Source organism: Passer montanus, unplaced genomic scaffold, assembly GCF_014805655.1.
Source record: "Passer montanus isolate IOZ18808 unplaced genomic scaffold, ASM1480565v1 scaffold27, whole genome shotgun sequence".
Taxonomy (NCBI): Eukaryota; Metazoa; Chordata; class Aves; order Passeriformes; family Passeridae; genus Passer; species Passer montanus.
Genome location: NW_024367372.1, coordinates 11,627,767 through 11,647,990, shown reverse-complemented (window position 1 = coordinate 11,647,990; position 20,224 = coordinate 11,627,767). Strand labels below are relative to the sequence as shown.

The 20,224-nt window shown below is 40.1% G+C and overlaps 1 protein-coding gene across 2 annotated transcripts in view; it reads right to left on the bottom strand.

The window, feature by feature from the left end:
* The window catches only part of KCNK10 (potassium two pore domain channel subfamily K member 10), a 59,315-nt gene extending 40,182 nt beyond the window's left edge, over nucleotides 1-19,133 (bottom strand). The window contains exon 1 of one of the 2 annotated variants that reach the window (XM_039712974.1): nucleotides 19,030-19,133. In XM_039712974.1, coding sequence (XP_039568908.1) covers nucleotides 19,030-19,081 — 52 coding nt within the window. In that variant the 5' untranslated portion in view covers nucleotides 19,082-19,133. The remainder of the gene's footprint in view (nucleotides 1-19,029) is intronic. The other variant, XM_039712973.1, reaches the window with a different exon arrangement.
* Nucleotides 19,134-20,224: the final 1,091 nt, after the last annotated feature.

The following is a 20,224-nucleotide window of genomic DNA, read 5'->3' as shown; positions in this document are numbered from 1 at the left end:
AGGAAGAACACTGTAGATACTCCATCTAGGAGCTATCCCACTCTTTACAAGACAGTGGGGTTAGTGACTTCAGCACATGGTAAGAAGTGATAAATCCTGATTTCGAATTGGAACACTGTCTCTGTGAACCTGCACTCTCACAAAAGCGCTGCCATTCTCCTTTAAACCATGGTGTCATCAACTGCAAAAAGAGAAAGTAGTACTTACTTTTCTACAAGTTCCCTGAGAGAGTCCATTTCTGAAAACAAGAGCTACGTAAAATTCCAGAAGTTTAACAGGTAGTTTTACTAAAATCAAAGGATGAACTACACTAGCAATTCAACAATGTGCAGAGGTGTATAGCTTAAAGCTTAAAAAAATAAAGGACTACATAAATTCTTGCATTTGTAGAGATGGTTTAGACCACAGTTTAGGACAAACATAGAGCAAAAGAGAAGAGGACATGTTTACAATAAATGCAGAACAATCCCTACTTCACTTGTTGATGTTTTTTCAAAACAAGTTGCTATCAGAACAGACTTCTCCCCAAACAGTGCCTCATCCATATGTTTGTTAAATCATATCAAAGAAGACTTAATCAGCCTCAATGAAAGTAATGATAGATATCCTTCACATGCATGGACTACATTAGCTGACAGCTAATCTCATAGGTGCAAGAACCATTAAAGGAACACTCCAGTGATTCAAAACAGGCCTTATCCCAGTAAAAGGATGCCAGAGAGCAAAGAAAGGTAAAGTCCTGACTTTTTGGATAACCTTCAAAATGAAACAACTGAAGATATTAATGTTACAAGTGAAATTGCAATGTTAGGATATATACAGTTGTTCACATCTGAGATCACCATATTACCTCCTCTTGGACCGGTGAACATCATTGCCAGGGCTCACGTGTGAGGAGCTTAAATACCTCAGATTTCTGCTAACATTGATGGCAATTGAGGAAGCAAAACTCTCACTCATTATCAAGATGATGAGCGTAACTGGTTAAAGTTGCCTACAACTTTTCTCCCTGCTGTGGAGAGCAGAGGGCCCGCAGTGCTGACCGGGCCTAGCCCACGGCAGGGTGTGCCGCCCCTGGGGCCTGGGGCACGGCCATCACCAGGGCACCTCCCAGCCTGGCACGGCCGTCACACTGCTGCCCGTCCTGCTCGGCCACGGAAGGGGCCGAGGAAATGGCAGCACATAGTCCAAAGGCGATCAAAAAGGGCTTCAGGGCCTTCAGATGTTTGGTGAGGGAATCCGGGGCGGGGGTTATAATATCCTCTCTAGTTACAGCTGAAGGCAGCAACATGGGAAGAAATGGACAAACTGAGTCTGTGTCTTCATGGGCTGGTGTCGTCATCAAAATGTTGGGGGTTTTGACAGTGGAATGGTTCTACACAGCCCCAGGCATGCTGGCGTCAGATGGGATTCACCCTTCTCACTGGTGGAAAGGAGTCTTTGCTCAGGAACTAGTGGGGCTCACTGGCAAGGCTTTGACCCAGATGCGAGGGAGTAGAGGGGCAATATGTGCCTTGTCCCTGGCAAGTGTAAGATATAAAACCAGACAGATGGAGGGACAGGGTGCTAGCGAGGGCTCTGCAGTGACTCTGAACTGTGTTAGCCATCCTGGACCATAGCTGCAGTCTTAGGGAGATGAGCCAGGGAGTCCTAACAGAAGCCACAGGGAAACACCAAGGAAATATCTGAAAGTAATAATTCCTCTAGGAAGGCAGCCTGGCAATAATCAGGAGCAAGAAATTGGACAAGGAAAGCAAGAGATTGGTGTAGCTGAGACAGAGTAGGGAACTGCTGGTCAAACTAATGGAAAAGAGACAAATGGACAGTGGAGACGAGGACATGTAACCTGGGAAGAGTACAGAGATGAAGGGATGGGGTAAGGAAAGCTAAGGCAAAACTGAAACTGAGCCTCACAAGGGACACCAATAATAAGAAGGATTTCTACTGGTATGTTAACCAGCAAAGGAAAGTCAAACAAGCCCCCCGATAAACAACACTGTCAAACTGGTAACAACAGATGAAGAGAAAGCTGGGGTACTCAACAACTTTTTTTACCTCAGACTTCAGTGAAAGCCTATGTTCAACTGACTTTTGTCTATGAAAACATCAAAATGTTGCTTTGCCACAGTGACCTCTATCCTGGCAACTATCTTACTCAATATGCTAAGAACATAGGAGATACAAAGAAACCTGGTTTTGGAGGAGAGCTGCTTAAATAGTTTATACCAAATATTAAAAAAAAAATAAATAAACATGCCCTTCTCTGTGCTATTGGTGTCACAATTTCTATTGTGAAAAAATGTAAGTCAGGTTTAACAGTGTCTTATTTAGTACCTCATTTTCTTCCACATCCCTGTGTTACACAGGCACACTGCAATGTATGTGTATTTTTATGAGAGAATAATAGACACATCTAATAAAAATGCTGCTTTCACAGGATTCAACACAGAATTACATAGAGGCCATATGCACTTGCAAATTCATAAACTCAGCAACAGGCTTTAAGCTTGAAACATGAGTTATCAAAAATGAAACTGGACATTTCATCTCCCATTTTAGTGGTGCCATCAAAGGAAGGAAACAAAATACTTTCAGCTCAAGTAAAAAAGTTTGTTGATGCATGTCTAAAGGTACGTACCAACATTTTTTCCCAAAATCCCCATCATACAACTGGAGGTTTCTTTAAAGAAAGAAAATTATGCATTCTTCAGACATGTTCATAGTCCAACATCCAAAATTTCCCATGAGGCTTTTCTTATGTTTATATTAAACTAGAAATTTAGTTAGAATTATAAAGCAATCTCATCATATAGTCCAGTTTCACTAAGAAAATTCAGGAGCAAATAGTCTTCCCTACAGCTTTTACAAGATCCTACACTGGATTATTGGCACTTATACATCCTTCCTGTAGCACTACTTAATAAGCCAGCATTCCTTCCTGAACTAATATAGAAATACAATTTTTTGTCAAGTGTATGAAGTTGTAGGACAGAGCCCTCATGCACCAAAGCTCAGAAATGTCTGTAAGGTGTTAACAAAGTCTACTACAACTTCCCTGAACTGACCACTAAGAGTAGGTGGATCTACCTTCTTTAGAATGGATCATAAATGACTGGGGAATTAAGGGACTTCACTGACCATAATTGTTTTAAAGTCATTTATTTCAATTTAACTGGACAGGTATTTTTCCCTCCCCCAGTTCCTCTTCTGAAATAGCCACACACTGAATTTAAGATTAAAAGGCTTCCTGACTGAACAATATAGAAGGCAAGGAAATGAGCAGCCCACCAGTGGATGAAATATTAATCTTTCACTCCAAGGCTCCTGCTCATCTCCAAACAGAAATTCCTGGGGGATGTGGGCATTTGCTTCCAATCTCAAATCTTTCCCACAGACTCCCCAGGTTCTTTCAGATAAGGGGTGGTGGAGTTAGGATAGCAGGGCTGTGCCTGGAAGTACAAGAGGTATGTTAGAGAAATAGTGGGGGCAATCAGTGTATTAAGTTATTACCAATAGGAACTTCTCAAGAATATGTCACAAACAGAAAATGCATGCAGATCTGTAGATGAAGGGAATTGGATGGTCTAACAGGAAGCAGGTGAAAGTATTGAAACACTGAAGTTTCTGTCCATGTGTTACCAAAAAATCATTAAACCATAAAAATTTTGTGTTTTGAGCATGTGGCAAATAATTTCCACTACCTGATTTGCTTGTTATTCCACTCCCCCTTATTCATCTCTTTCTGTTGTGGTTTTTAACAGGTTTTGTAGAGAGCATCCATTTAATCAGCACAGTGAATACTGAATTTTTATAAAAGGCCATTCAAAAATCTGATGCTGGTTTAGAAATTCTGGCTTTTAGAACAAAAATCCCAGTAGACAATGGTCATGTTTGCTTTTGTTTTTGTGCAGCATCTTTGCATGATGTGGGCTAATTAACAGGTGACATTACAGCTGTGATCAAGAAATAGGAGAAAAATCCTGCCTGCAGGCTACCATTACATATGGGACAGAACAGTAGTATCCCTGTGGCAGTTTTTCTGGATTGAGGAATAAGAATAATAAGAATTGCTGTCTGGGGACCACAGGATTCATACAGGCATGGATCAAGAAAACTGTTGTCAGTGCTGACATGTTTTACACCAGTTTGGCCCTGGTCCCTCTGCCTATCCTCAAGGCACACAAATTGAGCAGTGGAAAGTCATCACAAGCTTGCCACACAAGGGGAATTTCACCCTACTGTTTCTACAGCGTTTTGCTGAGAACTGCCACTCAAGTGAGAAGTATTACTATTGCATTTACTGTTCACGAAAGCAAAGCTTGACATATTGTTTGTTAGGAAAACACAGAGTGCCTCTGAGTATAGCTTTTCACTTCAGCAACACCCCCTGGGTTAAATCTAACACTGTTTTCCCTGAAGAGGATTCTCTAATGCAGCATTAGTGCTGCTGACTTCAGCAACATCTCAGCTGTCTGCTGCAAATGCAGTCATCAGCAGCAAGGCATTACATGGAGCATGAGAGACAGGTAAAGGCAGAAAGGGCAATACACATTAAACAAAAGAGATTGCTTGTGCTGTTAGAAGAAAAGTAGCATTGATTCCTCCCAATTGCCCCTTTCCCTGAATGCGATGGTGAGAAGGGAGGAGTATGTTAGGTTACAAATCAGCATAAGGAATAAAGGCACTATTTTCTTCCTGTTGTAGGGTAATATTAGTGAAATAGAGTAAAACTTCATAATACTATACAAATACTGAGTTGTCTCTGCTGGTGGGGAGAGAAATGTCAGCAGTATGTATGAGAGGGAATTGTGTCTGACCATTATTTTGCCATCCCTAGCAGCAGCTTTGGGAAGTACGTCATATCAAGAGGGTTCCACAATTTCTGTACCACTTGTGATATATTCCCATCTAGTGCTCAAACATTCATCTTCATTTTGTACCACCCAAATCTATTTTAATTAGCTATAAATCAAATAAACTTTCCCCAAGTCAAGTCTCATTTGCCTCTGATAATTAGCTATAAATCAAATAAACTTTCCCCAAGTCTCATTTGCCTCTGATGGCAATCTCTAACTGGTCTCCCTGGCTTTATCTCAACCCACAAACTTTTCCAGTCTTATTTTCTGCCCCTCTCCTGTTGAGGAGGAGGAATGAGAGTGGCTGGGTGGGCATCTGGTATCCAGCCAAGGTCAACCCACCACGGAGAGTTTGCAGAGCTGCAGTGAAGATGAGGACAAAATTCAGAGTGTATTGTTCAGCAACACTTTTCCTCTAAGTCGCACCAGTTTCTTGCATATGGATTTTGTGAAAAAGTCATCAGTCCAAGCACTAAGAATATCAAAGTATAGATCAGGATTTAAGCTACAATGATAAACAGGAGTTAGCTACACAGGGAGCAAACATCCTTCTGACAGCAATGCATTTTTGTCAGTAATGCATTTTGCTCTCTACTGGAGCTGGGTCAATTAGGAAAAAAAGCATTCATTTATATTGTTGAATGGATTTGATTTTTTCACTTTCTATCACCTTTCATTATAGTTTTCCCTTCTCAAACATAAGCATTTTATTTCACTCACTTTCTACACATATTTAAGAAAAATGGATGCCAGCAGCATACATTTTCTCATAAAGCTAAATGTCAAATTGATTAAATTTTTCATGCTGGCAGGAAGTCCATGCATATGTAACCAATGAAGTACCAATGCAACACGATGCCTCCGACAATCCTAAAAAAGGATAAGAAAACCTCAATCTTCTTGTAGATGTTAAATGACTTGAAATTGGGTGCTGGGTAAACCTGACAGGTTGGATTACTTATTAATCTAGTTGTAATCAGTTTAACAAGTATGCAAAAGATTAAAAAGTCTATGAAATTATCATTCCCCTGAGCTATGCCATGTCCCTCTGCTTTGCGAGGTTGTTGTAAAACTCTGCTATTCTATAATTTAGCAATTCTGAACCTACTGTCCCTAAAGAGATAGAAAAATGTATGTATCAGCAAATTTAATTTTAGCCAAGAAAGTGTAGTGAGAGAGCAGGGTCTGAATACCATTTTCATGCTTATTCTATTTCTGAAAGACAGTGCCATTTCTAATTGTGAATGTTTTAAAGCACAGAAGAATGGCAGTTCAAGCATCTCACAGGGGCTTTCAAAAAAGGGAAAGGGAAAACTCACAGTGGTGGCCTAGGAAAATAAGAAGTCTGAAAGGCTAAAATCTGAGTGCCCTTAACTATATAAACCCCAGAAAATCTCACTACGCCAGTAAATTTGTTCCTAAATTAGTTTTTGTATATGTTCTTATTAATAGTCAACGCAGTCATCTCTTCAACATCCCACATCAATTTCCATTGCAGCTTCCAAAGTATTTTCCTAACATAAATGAATATGCTGTTTAGATTATATGCAAAAAGGTGAAGTGTAATCTCACAAATGAAAATAAAACACAGAGTAACTAAAGAGAGTAATGAATTCTTTCCTAGATCTCTTAAGAACAGCGCAGGAAATAACTGAATAATCTGTAACAAGGAAGTAGGGGAATATATATTAGAAAAAAGTATAGCTTCAAGGAGAGCTAAGCATGGGACAACCATCAATATATTGAAATATCTTTTATTGGAAGTATCTAGAAACAGGGCATAAAATCACCTGCCAGAAACTGTCAGTGTTATTAATGTCCTGCATATCCCTGTGAATCCAAGAAGAAAAGCTACCAGTGAAGGGTAACAAACAGCCTAATGTTCTTGTATTCAACATCCAGAAGCTGTAAAAGAAAAGACTAATGAAATGTTAAAGATATATTTTACCTTTAACATCTTGACAATCTAGTCTCAACTACTAGCAGGAAAATGGGAAAATGCTCTTGAAATCCTTTTCCTCCTTTCAATATAAGATAGTCAATCACACCTCAACATTCCTTTTTTTATCAGTTGTATAAAATCTCATAGCATTGTACAAATAATAGATAAACCCCTGTGACGCTGAGAAGAAACACTGTATGTGTGCACAGTTTGCCTCATGTAAACACTACCACAGAGAACTTAGCAAATTAATTAAATTCAAAAGTAATTTCAAAAGTTGATTAAACAAGCTCCTTTTCATATGTTCATCAAGAAGGTACAACTATTTTTAATCAATGTATTAGCAAATTTTCAAGTACTTTTAGGGGACATGCTCTTTTCCACTATACATTACAGAATGCCATTCTGTTACAAAATTAATAGACAGACATAAACCAGATTCCTTTCTTTTGTTGGTTATAAAGGAAAAATATGATAACCATGTGTAAGCTGCTCTAGATGATTATTTACAAGAACTTCCAGATTCTGAACCAGCCTCTCCTCTGTCAGAACTGCAGTCTGAGCGTGCTCGTGAACTTAAAATGGACTGCCTAAGAGTTACTCTCTGCAAACACAGCCTTAGAGCTCCTGCTACTGAGGCTATGCAAATGTCAGGGAAACAACAGGAAGCCCAAGGCTGGCTTGAGCAGGTATCTGCCAGGACTTATCCACTGACATTAAAAAAAATCTCTGCAAAAGTCATGGTCATGGGATGCTGGGATGCTTTCCCCTCCCTCCTCCCTCTCCCAAGCACTGCGCTATTCTAATGCATACGTGACAGCTCACTGGTCAAAAGAATGGATGTGCTAAGGCAGGACATGAACTCCAGGAATAGCTGAAAGCATCAGGGTTTTTTTCTTGTTTGGCTTCAGGACAGCAGTCCTCAGGGGGCTCCTAGCTAACACTGGTATTAGCAGGAAGATGCACTGCTGCTGACACCATTTGTAGCACTACTTACAGAGCTGCCAAGTCCAGACGAATACTTGATAGAGGTTTGTCTTGTGCTGGAGTGAGATTGTACACTCACTGCTGGAGGGCAGTTTGGATTTTGTTTCCCTCGCTTTTGCCTTCTCTCTCTCCTGACCTCTCTTCTACCCTGCCCTCCTCCAAATCCATCCATCTGCTCTTGTCCCTCACTTCTTTCCAACCGTGCTGGCAGCATGGGAGGTAGCACACCCCTAACTCCCTGTTCAGTTCCTCCTCTCGGCACTACCCTTCCCACAGCCCCCGACACCCGTGTTCATGTGTGACAGGGCTCATCAATGAACTTCAGGAGAGTGAAAAATTGAGCACAAGAGCATTACAGTGAGGAGCAGGAAGTACTGAGAGGAGATTAGAAGTGATTGACAGGGGCAAGTCCCAAATATGGAACCCTCCTGCTTCAAGATTGGTGACTGTGTTTGTTCCAACACACTCATTGGCAGCAGAGCTATTATCAGCTTTATGAGGCTATTTATAGAGAAACTGAATACAGAGAAACCCATGAAAAATTCTCACCTTTCTCTTCCTGAAATAAGACTAAAACCAATAGATCATGCTAAAACCTGTTTCCCTAGCAATAGATTGGCAATTCTTGCTCCTGCTAAAATTGAGAGTTCCAGTTCATGCAGGTCTCTGCTCTGCCAAATAGGAAGCAAGTGCTTTTGGCTCGAGATCTTGAGGTGCAGAGATGACTTTATGAAAAAGAGTTCTTGTCAGAAGAAATGACCATACCATTGTTTTTCCTTATTAGGTAACATAGAAAAACTGATTTTTTTTGTCAGTATGGTACAAGCACCAAGGAATAAACAGCTGCTCTCTGTCTCTCTGCAGATTTCACCCTCCAGTGAACAACAGACAGATTGAATAGTCATGTTGCTATTTATCCATAATCTTCTTTTTACAGACTAAACCAAAATTTTTCATTACATCATTATGTGCTTTGTATGAAACAAGTTGTTTAGTTTTCCACAATAGGAAGTACCCCAGAATTCCAGCAACAGGAAGAGTTCTGAATCTCCCACCACAGGTTTTCAGTGTGTTCCTCTTCAAAGTATTCACAGGATAATCTAGGCCCAGGGATTTTGCTGGGATCTTCCAAATATTCTATCTCACAAATTCAGAAAAGAAATTCAGCCAATGGCCAGACCAAATAGTCAAGGAAACCTAAGTCTTGGAATTTAGTGTAAGAAGGCCTGTATACAGAGGGAAGGACTTTCTTATTGAAAGAAACCTAGTGGTAAAACAACCAAGTGGCAGAGACAACAATGCAAAGATTCGTGCTGGCCTTCCTAGAAGGAAGCTATCTAATCTACATTTGAAATATTATTGATGCTGGCTGTTTGCCAGAGGTACAGCCTTACAGTGGAATGGAGAATTTATTGATCATCTCAGTCATGAGAAGGGGACTTTAGCACCACTGACTGGACATCAGGCTAGTGGTGTGTCCCCCGGTCTGACTACTGATTAGGATCTGTAGAAAAATACTTTGAATTCAAGCAAATCTCATTAGCATTTCAATTAAGTGACAATTTCTCAAATTTTCTGTGCAACAGCAATAAAAGTGGATCTTTCCATGTGTAATGGTCAGAAATCTTGTAAGAAGCATATTGCTTGGGCTGTTTTTTGTTCATTGAAGCTATACTACTTCATTGTAGCTATACTACCTCAGCATAACCTGAGGATCCAATCTCTTTTCTGGTCTGAAATTCTTATAATAATTATTATAATTCTTATTAATATTCTTAGTTAAAGTGAATGAAAGCTTCCCAACACTTTAAAAACCTATTCTGGAACAGGATGAAGAATATATATAAGACAGGTAGGACAAAATTAATCTGTGCAGAAAATATTTTTCACAAGGAAGAAAAAGTTGCTGTTTGAAACACATTTATTCATTATAGGCATTTTTATATCCTCTTATTCTAAATGCTTTATAATACACACATTTCTCTTTTACACTCTTTTACTTACATCAGTGTGTAAGTCAGCAGAAACAACCCTTGTCTCATTTCTTTGCTTGGCTGTAACTTCAATTACATCCCATTAATCTGTCAATACAGATGTGGTCAAATTGATCAGTGCAGCTTAGAGGGAATCTGCTGACCCTAAACCAGACATTAACTGAAAATTCTCCTGGCTCCAATAACCATATTTGCTTATAGCTCCCTAAACTATAGAAGGTCCTTAGAAACTTAGAATACCCTAGAATTTCAGATACCTACTTATATTTAGCTGTTTTATTCTCCAATTAAGTCACACTTAAATGGTGTAATTCAGTTGCCCATACCACTACCAAGTGAAAGGTTATGGGATAACCTAACTGGCCTTAAGCTGTACCCCAGAACGGCAGAAGTCTCCCTTAGGTCCATTATAACATATATCATGCCTATACAAATATGTCAGCTACCTTGAAGACCCTTAAATATCAGCAGATGTCTATTTTTAGAAAACTGAATCAACAAAAAAATGTCTGGTAGCAATGAGAAATTCAGGCCACAAGTTACGTCAGTAAATCATTGTAACCCAATAAACAGACTATTTCCTGTGAAGACAAATTAGGCTGTAGAATCATGAAGAAGTGACTCTGGGGGTGTTTCTACAGTTGTCATGATTGCCTCTCTGCCCAATGCCTTCTTGTGCAATCCAAACTTAGCAATGTTAATATTTAAGTAATAAGTGATAGATCTGGGTTAACCTAGAAGAACATCTTTGAGATGTTCCTGCTGCTTCCTGCATTTCAGCTGGGAGCTTCTGCAGTACCATTTCTTTCATAATTCTTTCATCAATGAGGTCTTTTACACACAGTAGTTAGTGACTGTCTTTTGTTTCTCTAAGATGAAAAGCTGAAATTTGAGAGGTTAAAAGCCCTGGACAAGCTGTCAGTATGTATTTTCTGTTTTCAAATCACACTAATATTATTACATTGCAGTATCAAGTAAGAAATAATTCAAACACCCTTCAACAGCATATCACTGAATCTTCAAAAACTCAGTGGCACAAGTTTAAGGTGCCAAAATCCAAAATCCTCATCCAGTAAATTCAGTGGCATGTTGTTTTTTCTTCCTAGGGAAGAAAAGATGAGTCAGTCCTGCTGAGATACGAACATATGGCCCTAACAAACCTAGGTATTCAAAGCCTGGTGCTTAAGGCACTCTGATGATCCTGTAGGACAGTGATACCATAATTTGTATTGCTTTCTAATAAGATTTTTTAGGGTGTTGTCTTTTGTTATCCTCTGCTAGCAAAACAGTCTATTGTCTTCAGCAAAAAAGTATCACACAGTCCTGCATAATACACAGATTACCAGAAAAAGAACTGAGGCAATTTAAAGATCTATTAAATGCATCCATTTAGAGACAAAATAGAGGGACAAATGAAAGAAACATTAAGAGTGTTTCTCCAATGAAAGACTAGTCAAATAAACAGATCATCATCTAAGATAGATACTTAATTAATGAGATAAAAATATTTTGTAATATGGCCATGAGATTATTTATAATATTATTTAGTTTGGGTCACAGCAGAAGACCTTGATACATGCCTGAGGCACCAATAGAGAACACAAAGATATTTCAGGGATTTTTAAAATATGAACTATGATATATGCTTACTTCTACAAGTTAGAAGTAACACCAAGTGCTTGAAAACAGTGAATTCCAGTTGAAAGCAGACAAACTCATCTTTATGTCTACACATTTATTTTCTTTTCACAGTATTTTCAGCCTTACCACAGGTACACTCTGTTCATTCTGTATTTTCTGCACTTCTGTGAGCAGATTTGACCCTGTCACAATTTGTATCCACTCTTTTGTAACCCATTGTAGCAGCCGGAACAGGGGCACTCCACAATCCATATTTCCTGAAGGAACTTATTTTGTCTCTCTTTGTTAGGTCTTTATTTCTTTTCAAATACCTTCTAAAATTTCAAATAGCAAACTCTCACAAAATACTAGAACTAAGTATGTCTGGATTTCAAAAAAGAAATTGAACCACACCCAGATTTTGCAACTGATTACTACTCCTATTCAGGACTCCAGATCCTAAGGGCAGCATGTTTCAAGCCCTTTCATATATGCTGTATCTCACCTCTTGTCATAACTCCACCTTCCAGAAGGATGTTCCCTGTCCATTTTAAAAGCAGTAAAAATGAAATTTATCCATGCTTATGAATTCTCTTCCACCTTTTTATTCCCTCATAATAGGTTTCGATAACAGGTTCTATCACCCTACTAGTTTTCATTTCAACTTCCAACACCATGATATACCCACACTGAGCTTTCTACCCTGACCTCAAAATTGCACCAGTGTTCTCCTGTGCTCATCATATTTTAGGACAACTGGAAAACACATATTAACACATGTACTTGAGACATTTTGCCAACAGTAGATTTGTAATAGCATATGGATTGATTAGCAATTAAAGAAAAAGATGAAATCTGAATTCTTGTTGTCAGCGTTCCCAAACCAAGGAAACAGCCCCTAAATTCTGTGACTCATCAACATGGTAAGAGATACATAGTTCAATTTTGAAGTATATTTGTGTTTAAATACTCTGAGTTGATATTTGATTGTGAAAAAAGCAGTCCATAAAGTATGCTTGGGGAATAATAGTGGTCCATGGACTAAAAAGGATTGGTACTAGCACCCTGAAGTACAAGGGTGTAGGATATATGCTGTTCTCACCTGTTATTTTATCTCATTGGGGTAACCAGTGAGAACTGCATGGCACATTATTTATGAAAGTCAGCAGGTTCATCTTAGAGTAGGTTTCCCATTACATTATGGACAAACAGAAGTATCACCAATGTCTCAGGAACAGGGATATAAGCAGCCTCTGTTTAAAAAGGCCAGGTCCCAGGATGTTTTTAACTCCTACAGAAAACAAAGACCAGAGATATTCCTATTAAAAAGGTATTTTAAAAGGTATTATTTAGCCTTGTGCTGAATGCCACTTCTTTTACATAAAACTTTCATACAAAAAAACAGACAACTGTTCAGCATTCATATTCTCTGCTTTGGCCTTTGCTATTACACTGAGATTATTATAAAATAAATGTTAGGCATTTGCATCACACTGAGGTCTTTAATAATCTACCTTAAATACTAGTGTGTTGCTTATTCCTTTCTTATATTGACCTCCTCATTTTTCCCTTCCCATTTCACTCCAGATGCTTACCCTGTTCAGAGCACAAAATCTAGGGCCTCCATCTGCCCAGTAATTCCAGGCACTCCCTTACTCTTAACTTAGTAGCCTGCGGCAACAACATAGTTCTTTAAAAATGAAAAATTGCATTTTGCTCACACTGAAGTGAGTGGTAAAAATCCTGGCTCTGGATTAAATAAAGAGGGTAAGAATTAAACTGTATCGCCATCTATATGCACTCTTCTGTCTGAAGCTGATGTAGTCCACACACTAGCTACATAAATCCACATAAATGCCAAAAGCTGAACCAAAACCTGCCCAATTACAACTGGTATCATATATCTTCTTCCCAGGAGCAAACTCCAGCACTTCAGGTAGCATCAGTTTTTTCAAGAGTTGCCCAAGGGACTTTTCTGTCCAAAAGCTGTTAACGGATTACTCTTGTACATACACAGCAAAAAAGAGCATTGGTATTCTTCACCGAAATCATAATCCTGTCCTAACCTCTCTCACTGATGACAATTCTATTGCTCTTCCTGTCTTAGACTTACAGCTTCCTATTGCCTTTGATTTTTTCATTCCCTTTCCCTCACACTATAGATGACAGCTTAATGATACCCTACCTTCCATATTTCTTGCCTTGACTAGAGTTCAGTCTTCCTTCACTACTCTAAGAAAGCTACTGTCAAGACTTTTGCTGTGCCACTTTCTTACTACTAATTTTACTTTCCTGAATCCTTCATTTTACAATTACCAGGGCACCCTAAAGACAACAATGACAAATCTAAGTGCTGTCTGCTGTCTTTCTTTCTCTCCACCTTATTCAATTCTATCTTTCTATCTTTTACCACACTGGCATCCACAGTACTCATCTGTCTTCTCTGCAGGTTCCACATAGCCTTCAGTAAAGTTCTGGTTTTTGTTTTTTTTATTCTCTTCTATTTGTTTTCCAAACTCTTCAAATTCTCCACCTTACTGTATTTGGCACTATTGTGCCTACACCATGCATTTCCAGCAGTGTTCTCCGGTTTGTCCAGTTTATATCCTCCTTCAGATAGCTCATTTAAATAAACTCCCTGCAGTGTTCTACAATCCATAGTTACAAGGCACAGCAGAGTCCCAGTCTATCAGATGGGTGGGTAAGTAGCCAATGTGACTTTGTGGTACAATTAGCAGAGGGTCAGTACCCTCTGACCATGTGTCATTGGCAGGGATCAGACCTACTTTTTCACACATTATATTTTCCCAGAACAGTCTTCATCTACTGAGCTAGTAACAACCAACTTGCTAATGCAGAAAAATATTGTCTAACTCACAGTTGCATTCCACTCCTTTTCACATATCTCCTTGAAAACCAAGGACCGAAACAAACACCTTTATTCTACTCATCTATGCCTTTTTAATCAAGTTTACTTTCTTCATTGATCTCTTCAAACAAAAGAACAGAAAAAGCAGGTGCTGCAGCAATTTGTAACACTTCACTAGCAGCATCAATTTAATTTGTACTGAGTACAGATGTTGAAGATTTTTCAAACAGTCATCAAGGGATGGTCCAATCCTGATACCTGCACGAAGGCGTTTGAGACTCAGCTCATTGTCCCACACATAGGTGTCAAGCAGCTGTTGCTGCTTGAGGTGTCTTAGATCCGACAAGGCCAGTGGCAAAGGACCTATGGAAGATTCGAACTTCTCTGAAGCAGCAGCTGGGGAATATCAAAGGTGTTTAGATACTTCTAATGGGAAACTCAATTGACTGTTCAGTGTCTGCAAAGAAGCATAAATGATACTAGTTTCTTCTAGTTGTAAAGTGCAGAGACAATCTTATTTCTTAATTGATGTGATCTGTGTATGATGACAGGTTGTTTTGCTCCCTCCTAATTGTTTTAGCATTTAATTGCAATGCATAAGCTCTTCTTTCAATAGCAGATTTTAGATTGCTCTAAACAAGTTAATTATATTTCACAACACCCTTGTGCATTAGGGAAGTATTAATATTCCTGTTTTCCAGTCTAGGAAAAAGGGAAGACAAGAAAGGGTAAGGGCTTCCTGAAGGTTAAACAATAAGACAGTAGCAAAATTTGAAGAGAAACTCCAGACTCTCAACCATAGTTTAAATTTCCCACAGACCATTAACTCCCATTCTAAATGTAAGGATGGTAATAAATACATGATTTTAGAGTTTCAAACTGCAAACAGTGCATTTGTGAAAGGATGCAGGATCTTGAATGCAAACTTCAGAGTTCCAAAACTTTCGTGTTGAGGTAAACATCAAGCTGGATATACAAAAACTCTTACAATCCATATCACTGCAATGACAGCAGAAACTGCAGGCACAAAGGAACAAACAAGACTGAATTCCATTTGCTCCCTGCTATGAGCATCACAAGACATCCTTCCCTTGAAAAAGACATCTCACCCTCACCCTAAAAGACAGTCACACTTGGGGATAATTTCCAAGCATATTTGAAACTGTCTCATCTATTTTTTCTTTTTCCTATAAAGAAACACCAATTTTAAGCACATAATTTTCAGGGAAAAAATTATTTTTCTGTAACATCCAGATGTCTTGGACAGGATGAGGGACACACTCTGTTTTAGGTACTATACAAAAATATGTGTGCAAAGACATTATGAGCTAATTCAAGGACAGAAAACAGATGGGTGTAACAAAAAGCAGGAGTACTGCAAGAAAGGAGAGATATGAACAACGATTATGAGAATTGAAGTCTTCATATGCTGCTAGAAGTCCAATCTTATATTCTGGAAAGTATAGATGAGACTTGCACCAAATGTGAGAAGAGACAATAAGAGATCAAATGATTCCACCAGTAACACAAAATAGTAATCTTGCTTTTTAAAATGTAAGGCCAGGTACTGTGATGTCTCTTACTCCTACTCAACATGTCCAGTGCTCCCTAAAACATTCTTGAAGTACTTGCTTTGAGTTTTTTTTTGTCATTTCTTACCCTATTCATTCACTGAGTATAAATTTCATGGATTTTAACCAATATCAATATCAATATCAACATCTATCAAATTCTAGAGCATATTTCACTTTGGATTGTTATGGCCAAGTTCAAATGACTTTTGTGATTTAGTTTGATCAGTTTGTTAAGGGGTTCATATAGTTTGATTGCCTGATGTAGTCTGGGGACTTCACTCTAGGAATCTGGACTTAACACTTCAAGATTTATGAAATATTTGCTTTATCTAGAAAACACACTCAGCATTTACATGTAACACAGAGATAAACTTTATGCCCAAGACACATGAAGATAATACACAACATGATGTCACAGTTTCGTCTCAAGCCCTGCTTGGACCAGTTTAATGACTAAGAAATCAGTCTCCCATCACCTGTCTGTCAGACCATTCTTCATACCAATTATATTCTTTTAAACTCCTTCTCTCCACAAAGTCTTCCTATGGTATATTGATCTTTGCTGATGCAAACTGAGAATACCAGTTCTGTGCCAGAAGAGAGTCACCAGCAACCCCTAATCTATTTGTCTATGTAAATATTTATAGTTTAGTCAGCATTATGGAGTTGAACATTAATTAATTTCAATGACTATTATTTTGATCTGGGTTCAAACCAGCAATATCATCAATTCTGTGCGAGCCATACCTCCAAAAAAAGGGTCCCAATCTTCAAAAATGTGTATAGTTTCTAAAAAATATTGCCTGGAATAATCAGGTGTAAACAGTCTTTGAGATGCCATAGCTCTCACTTATGTCCTTGGGCTGCTAGCTTACTTGCCAGGAGCATCAGTTGATCTATTCCAAATACTGTTAGCGCAAACTATCACAATTCCTACTAGACAAAAGTATGGAAACTGCATGTTCTCTGGCTGACAACCAGAACAAGGCACAGTCATAAAATACACTCTGAAATGAGCCTGGTATTAGAGTGCAAATGCTAACTGGCCATGAGCTGTTCTCTAATACTTAGAACTCTTTGCATCCCTTCACCACCAACTTTCTACACATTGATTGTTGTATCTGAGAAAAGCAACTTCAGCTCTTAATTCCAGAGATAACATGTAGGATGCAAAACACAACATCATTCTTGTACGTGCAGAGTACAGACTATACGTGTGATTGTAAATCAAATTCATTTAGAGTTTTGAGTTATTTCACATAGATCATTGCTAACATTTATATCTACATAAATATATTTTTGTTTCAAAAATAATAGAACTCTGATCTACTTTGTCTTCTACACTCATAATTCTCCAATGGGACTATGTGACTACAATGTCACTGCACTGTTCCTCTGTTGGTTAAAGGATTGGGATTTTGATAGCTTTTCCTTGCCAAATTGCCTTTTTTCCATTACATCAAATTTTATCTATTTTCTGGATCTCTTGGATAATTAGAAAATAACTTTTTTTGCTTCCTTCTTGGCAATACATCAGCATCCTTTCTGTCTACCTAACAAAGTCAATACACTGACGGGAAACAACTAGTAAGATTCTGAAGTTTTTAGCAAGCGGAGAAGAAACCTGCTGGGTTTGGGGTCTTTTAACTGCTACAGTACTATGGTTTTATCACATCAGTAAATTGTGGCCCACCACCTGTTGTATCCATATGCTTTAAAGCTGATTGCCAAGCAAAGGAGCTGCATGCAGAATGCCATCATACATCCTCCTATGTGCCTTGTCAGGGAAAGGAGAGAGATTTTTGCATTAAAAGACATTTTGCAATTCATAAAATGGATTTAAATTAATTTGCAGCAAACACACATTTAGAAAAGCACCTGGGTAGATCAAGTTTTCACCACAAAGAATTTAGACCCTAGGATAAGGAATATATTGTTATTTAAATAATCAAATCTCTGTTAGCACTACTGCCCATGTGTTCATTAGAAAGATAAGGGCGGAGGGGGCTGATGTCGATTGCAGCCTTCACGTAATTAAAGAGGTACTAAGGCTTAAACTAAACCTGAATTGTCTGTACAGCAGATTGTTCTGCTGTATTCCTTCTATAACATGAGAAACAGTTTCTAATGTTTCATTTTGTAAATGTGAGGGCATGGAGGATTACAGGCAAATTGACCACTAAAACCAAACCTGTGGAATAAAGAGGAATAATCAAAGTCCATGTTATCACTTCAAAATTCCTGCAAGCACTGCTGTACAACAACTGGCTGCCAGCAGTTCTGCTGCAAACCTGAGCAATGGCTTCAAGTTGTTCTGCTCCTGTACCAATGCACAGAAATATGACACACCAGTGTACAAATTACCAATAGAGTTTTTTCAGTCACTTCTGTAGGATGTAGATGAACCTCCTCCCCATGTCAGGCAAGGAGAGTATTTGACTATGGTTTATTTTTAAATACTATTTGGATCATCTTATTGAAAACCACTGCACTGGCGTAAATCTTATTCCACCATCACACAAATACATTCCCCAGGAATGAGTCCAAATGTAGTTAATCAAACTATCCACTCAGGCTGATCAGTTGTTAATAGGACACAGTAAAGAGTGTAAAGGTCCCTTTGAGCTCCCTTGTTTAATGTGTCTTTTTATACCACCCAAACTAAAGGTCTGTCCACACTAAAGGTGATACTGCTGCGGCATTCTGCTCCTGCCAACAAACATGTGCCATCGAGGAGCCCTGAACAAGCACTCACGTCTGTGTCCACTCCTGTACCACCCATTTAGCAGAGACAATGATCACTAGAAACAACAAAGGAGCCACTGATAAAACAAACAATGCTGTGAGCCAGAGATCACTGCATGCCAGCCAAGTTTGCCTAGAAAATACTCCAAAAAGGGAGAGGAGGAGGCAAGAGAGAAATCAAATATAAAACTGTAAAACTTACACCTAGAAGAGGTTTTAGCCATGCAGCCACCCAACCCCACATCTCAGTAGCATTTTCTAATGCATTGCTATAGGATTGAGCAAGAAAGACTTGCTCACGGGAAGCAGACAAACATCCAATGCCTCCTCCCATTTGGAGTCACATAGTCTCCTACGAGTCAATAGACACAAGGAATAATAATAATTGTTATTACAGTAGTAATAGAGACAGTAATAGAGACAGTAATAGAGAATCACCAACCTTGAGGATCCCAGTTCACCTGTTTTCTTGGAGTCTCAATTGGAAATTTCATCGCTTCCTTTTTGCAAAGGGAGTAAAAAGAATTAAATAAATTCCCAACCTTCCTGTCTGATGCTGCAGTCAAACAAATTAATTTCAAATTATAGGGAGCCTGCGCTGTTTGACAGAGGAAAACTGGTGGTTGCCAAGGAAAGAAATACACAAATAAATCGAAGAAGGTGGGGAGGGGCGGGCAGGGGAGTGGAGTGGAGGGGTTTGCAGGCACCCCAGCACAGAGAGGGGTATAAGGGATGGACTGAGGACAGGAGAGAATCTGGAGGAGCAGGCACGGAGCAAACTGAGGTAGGCAGCGGGTCCAGGGTGCTGCTGGCTCCTGGGGAGGTTCCCGCAGCTGTTTTGCCCCGTCCACCTGCAGATGTCAGGGTGGCGGGGTCCCCGCTGCAGCGCGGCCCCTCTGCTGCGCCCACCCGAGGGGGACCCGGGCTGGAGAGAACGCAGGCTCGCAAGGATCGGGGAGTCGTCCAGCCCCCCACGCCCCCAGAGACACCTCCCACACGTGCTCAAGCTCCCTGGCCTCAGCCATCCCCCAAAAACGAGCGCACCTCAGTTCAGCCCCGGGCACTAGAGGGGTGGCAAAAGTCAGCCATGGGGCGGGAGCCGCGGCAGCGCGGCTGGGGCGAGGCAGGGGCGAGGCTGGGGACCACCCCGGCTCAATGCAGCAGCAGCCTGGCTCGCCCAGGAGAGCCGGAGCAGGAAGAAGAGAAGGAGGAGGAGGGAGCCACCCTATAGCTTTGGAGGGAATTCACGGAGCCCCTCTCTGCACTGGCATAAAAAGGGGGTGGGGAGAGCCTGCGAGTCCCTTTGTAAGAGGCAGTGGCGGGTGCCTAGGGAGGGGGCAGGCTCCGGCTGGTACTCACGAGGAATCCTTCCCGGGAGGGGAATGCAGCCTTGTTTGGCGGAGTTTGCAGCCGGAGACACGCTCGAATAAGCTACGAGCAGCGGTAGCGGCGGCGGCAGCACATGGCAGGAGTACGGCAGCATCCAGAGGCTCTGCAGCGCAGGGGGAGGGGAAGGGCAGGGGATCGCCCGAGCCCCCGCAGGCTCTGGGAACCAGGAGCGGGTACCCCGAAAGCCAGGGGACCCCTGCACCCCCTTCTGTCCCCGATCCGCACTGTGGACAGGGACAGACACCGCG